This window comes from Drosophila melanogaster, chromosome 3R, assembly GCF_000001215.4.
Source record: "Drosophila melanogaster chromosome 3R".
Taxonomy (NCBI): domain Eukaryota; kingdom Metazoa; phylum Arthropoda; class Insecta; order Diptera; family Drosophilidae; genus Drosophila; species Drosophila melanogaster.
Genome location: NT_033777.3, coordinates 5,127,304 through 5,131,856, shown reverse-complemented (window position 1 = coordinate 5,131,856; position 4,553 = coordinate 5,127,304). Strand labels below are relative to the sequence as shown.

General features: G+C 44.5%; 1 protein-coding gene across 1 annotated transcript; it reads right to left on the bottom strand.

The window, feature by feature from the left end:
• Window positions 1-1,917: 1,917 nt before the first annotated feature.
• RabGGTa (Rab geranylgeranyltransferase subunit alpha) lies at window positions 1,918-3,770 on the bottom strand. The gene has a single exon (NM_141255.3). The coding sequence runs from the start codon at window positions 3,687-3,689 to the stop codon at window positions 2,142-2,144; it is 1,548 nt and encodes a 515-aa protein (NP_649512.1). The 5' UTR covers window positions 3,690-3,770; the 3' UTR covers window positions 1,918-2,141.
• Window positions 3,771-4,553: the final 783 nt, after the last annotated feature.

Sequence of the window (4,553 nt, the reverse complement as noted above, 5' to 3'; positions counted from 1 at the left end):
GTCCGCCTGGCTGTCTATGTGTCCGTCCGTCCAACAAATTTTTTGTTGTAATTAAACTTATCCACTCCTATAAACTGAGTATCATCTGATAGTCTAGAAATTTGACTATAGTGACCTCTTTTGTTTTATAACTATTATTCTCGATTGCCATCATCAAATCTTAAGATTTCAATTAAAAACCACTGCATTCGATTAATTTGTGCCTTTTATAGCTGAGAGCTTGTGATTATAAACCCATACACCTCGCTTACAAATAGGACAGGTGTGGCTCCCAAGATTATTTGGTTGAAAGGACTAAGGACTATTCACAACAAAAATCGATAATGATGGTCCTAAATAATGCAATAAAACGGAGAAAATCCATGAGCACGATACGTCAAATATTCAATAACTAATCGTGGCCAGCAAAGTCATCTATTAGTCCACCAGCGAGATTGCATCTTGACGGGCATCTATCTGTTAGCTCCTTTCCGCCGCCATGTTTCCTGACCTTTCTCATTGACTTGTCCCATTAATTAAGTTTGCGACTCTGTGCGTTCAGATAAGATGCAGCTGCAGCAGCAGCGCCCCTCCCACTTGCCACCCCCTACACCCTTAATAATTGGCCCCGAACATTTTAATGAGCTGCATCTTGCCAGCGTCACGTTTTCCGGAGTCGTGGCAAAATATTTGCAAGAAATGGCATTGGCATAATTAAGATTATGTCGCCATACGGGCTGCAGTCGAGTGGTGAGAGTACGAGTATTCCATCGGATGTGGTGTCGACTGGGTGAGACGGAAATTTGAATGCCAAGGCGTCTGCTAATGTTAATATGATAGCAGGATATAACCATCCACCCGACTGACTCCATTAAATTCCCATGCCCAAACATTGCGCATACGACATGTGTGCCACTGTGGCCTGCCTGATGACAGCTGCACCTCCTGCCCGAGCACCTGCAGGCGAGTATTAACGCCCAAGTGGGAATGTCGCCTCCTAGGTGCTTAGCTCCAGGCACGTCTGGCGGCCTTTCACATGCCTGTCAAATGCCTCTCCGCCTTGGAAGTCCCCTCCCTCCCGAACCTTGCTGTCCGCTGCACCTAACAAAATGTACTGTAGCGAAGAGTAAGCAAATCATACTTGCTTACATAAACTATTTTACTATTATTTAGGATGACCCCTTACAACGATCTGACCAAATGGGTATGGAGCCAAGAATATTTCTACGTTCTCTACTGTAGACACTATAATTTAACGTTCTATAACGATTTTTGCACTAATTTTACTTCGAATCAAATTTTTTCTTCCTCATTTTTGTTTCAGTGAGTCTCCTTCGTGCAGCTGCGGCACGTAATGACATGCGGCTGCCAATGTTGTGGACGCGCATTGAGCTCCTCGCATCGCCATCCCGTCGCAGAGCATCTCCGCCTCGAGGGTCTTGCATAATTTATATAACCACGAGAGCCGCCAAAAAACCGCAAATCTCGCAGCTCCCCGCTGCACACGCGAGGCGACATCGGTGGCAACAACAGAAGCAGCAGCAGCAACTGCATTTGCAACATGGTGGCAATGTCAAAGAAACCCTCAGCATTGTGGCAGATTCCGGGACCGCTTAAAGTAGCCAGCGTTTCCATGCAGCAGTGTTGATGGTTTTCCCATTTAACTCGTGGAACATTCGATAATGGATGGCTGCGGATGTCATCGATTTCACTTGCGGATAGAAGCAAATTTGTGTTGTGTGAATTCCGACAAAGAGCGTTTTAAGAACTTTTCCTAAAATTCATGTTCAATTTGTTTGAATTTCCTAAGAATAGGAAATCCATCTTGGTAAGCATGGAGCATATAAAAATAAACTCTCATTTCCAATCGAAATCGACCTCGTCTTGGTTATTTCCTTATTAGCAACCATTTACTGGAAAATTAAACTCGGATATTTTACTATTCGTATATTTGCACATCGATATACAAAGAGAGTAAAAATATGTATTAGTAATGTACATAACATTTCTTCTCATACTCGTACAAGGAATAAATAGGAATAATTTCAAAATGGAATTTAGCGATTGATTGCACTTCTTTCAAGGCTTTCAACATCACCAAAAACGGTTCAGCACCAAATGTAAAATATGGCTTATCTTATCGAAACCAATTCACCAATGGTCTATGACTGCAACTTCAAGTCTGCAAACGTTTTGGGCACTGATTCCCCCAATTTGTCTCGCAGTTTGTTGGGCAAGGTTATTTCATCAGCGATGACTAAGTATTGATCATAAGGAAGCGATTCCAGCAGTACGGCATTCGCTATGTCAAATCTTTTGGGAAAGTCGGCCGATTGGGGCCACTTGGCAAGCTCCCACTCCAAGGTCCACCTAGCAGCGAGGTCCTTGTAGTAACCCTCTCTTAAAAAATCCACCTTTTCCAACTTGGCCAAGTGCGCCAAGCTCGTTTCGTGATTGGCTGAGAAATCGATAGCACGCATTAGAAGGGCACTTGTTAGTAGGGTCCACTTGCTGTCCGGCTCAAACTCCAGAAGATCTAGGCAGGATTGCAGCTGCGTTTGCAGCTCCGCCAGGAGATCCTTGCTGCAACTCGTAGTGCCGTGTGGCGGCGCAATGTAATAGGCTCCGTTTTCCGAGCCAGACAGAGGCGAGAGGTCAACCTTCTGATCGGAGAGCCTAAGGGAGTAAGCTGAGTTTCTTTGGTAATCGAAGTTCTGCTGACACTTCCAACTGGTTCCACGCTTGTCCACTGGTAGCCAGAACTCCAGTAAAATCGTTTGTCCTCCCCCAACTAGCTCAGTCTTCAATTGCTTTATATCTGGGTAGGGCTTGTCAAGGGCGAGGACTGCTCCATGTGACTCCAGTCGAAAAGCAGCTATCCTTGGAGCCCGATCCAACTGGGCGCCGCTGCCCAGCAACCAGCGCTGGTAGAACCAAGCACTGCTGTCGTTAGGATCCGTGAAAGCAGCGGTCAGCACCATTTCAAGCTCCTTCTGCAACTTCTCCTCACTCATGGGCCGGTCTCTCTGCTGGTTGGGGTAGAGCTCCGGAAGCAGGAGACTGCGGTGGTGCCAGCTGGAGTAGTTGGAGAAGTTAGCCCTGATCTTCTCGGTGCAGAAGTCCAGCTCCTGGGTGGCCGGCACCATGGCCTTGCCGGTCACATAGCGCCTGTAGTCCCAGGTGTGGAAGTTGCGCTCGTCGAATTTGAGGTACTTGTTGCACAGTTTCACCTCCTGCTGCCAGTCCGCCCTGGGATTCTGTTCCAGGGTCCAGCAGCGGTGGTGCCAGGCGTTGTAGGACTTCGGGTTGACCATTAGGCACTGCTCGGTGAGGTCCAGTTCGCAGGTGAAAATGGAATGGGCCTTGTCCTCGCCAGCGGCCTTCTTTTCACTCGGCTTATTCTCACCGGTTTGGTTTTCCTTCTCTGGCTTCTCCTCGCTGGGCGTCTCGCACGTGGCCTCCTCTTCCTTTAGCCTGAACAGCTTCTCCAGCACGCACTCCCTGCGGATGTTCCACAGCATGCTGACATCCGGATTCCGCAGCAAGATCTGAACTGTCAGGCTGAGCATTTCGTTGTCCAGCTCACCCGCCTCCCTCTTCTTCTGAATCCTTCCCATGGCTGCACGGTAGGCCCGGACTTTCAGAGCCTGCTCCTTCTTCTTCCGCTCGCGCTCCTCCTCCGTGGTCCTCACTTTTACGCGTCCGTGCATTGCCCTGAATTGAATTAAAGTCCAATATTTACAAAATACGAAAATTATTAGTCAGCAGTGTGGCCGCGCCGGGAACGATAAAAAATACCAACCGTCCTACAAGTAAATACCGTCGTATGCCAATTTACTTTCAAGAAATACCCTTTCCATGCACTGGAAATAAAAAATAAAATTTCCCAATTTCCTTACTTAAGTAAAATCGTATTGTTTATAATTCATTCAACAATTTATATTCAACAATTTGAAAATTACCAATAGATGATACTGTAATTGGCGTGTAAACAGCCAAAATACTCAAATCAGGAAGCATTTTAGTGGCGAGACTCCGAATTTATATACAAAATTAACAGAATATGCAAACCTCTGCAACGCAATACAAAATAGGTGCATATCATTCATTCAAACAACTTAACAACTAATCGATTTTATAGTCATTGCAATTCAATTTAAAATATAGAAGAGGCCATGGAATATATGTATTCCAAAGGAAAACATAAATTCAATTTTAAGATGCGAATTGAAAACAAATATTATCAAAATATGATATCTATTACCTTTACAGCAAATACAAAACAATAATTATTTTCCCAAAAAGTGTAAATTTTAAAATTCCACTCTTTATTTCAAAAAGATTTCTTCAATATCTTTGAAAGCAATCTTACATCTCATTTTGAAAGTAACGTACTTTCACACTTCGCCATCCCAAGTTCAACAGTTTTTAATCGAAACACATCCTTAGAAATCGGGATGGTGCCTGAGAAAACACCTTAAAATGCGAAAGCGCTTTATTTTTAAATTCCGGTGTAGGAAAAAAAAAGTTTTATGGGATGTATTAGCTCAGCATAAGTTTCTAATAATTATATA

What these genes read in the sequence shown, in the direction of transcription:
- RabGGTa (NM_141255.3), bottom strand. Translation starts at nt 3,689, where the DNA reads ATGCACGGACGCGTAAAAGTGAGGACCACGGAGGAGGAGCGCGAGCGG.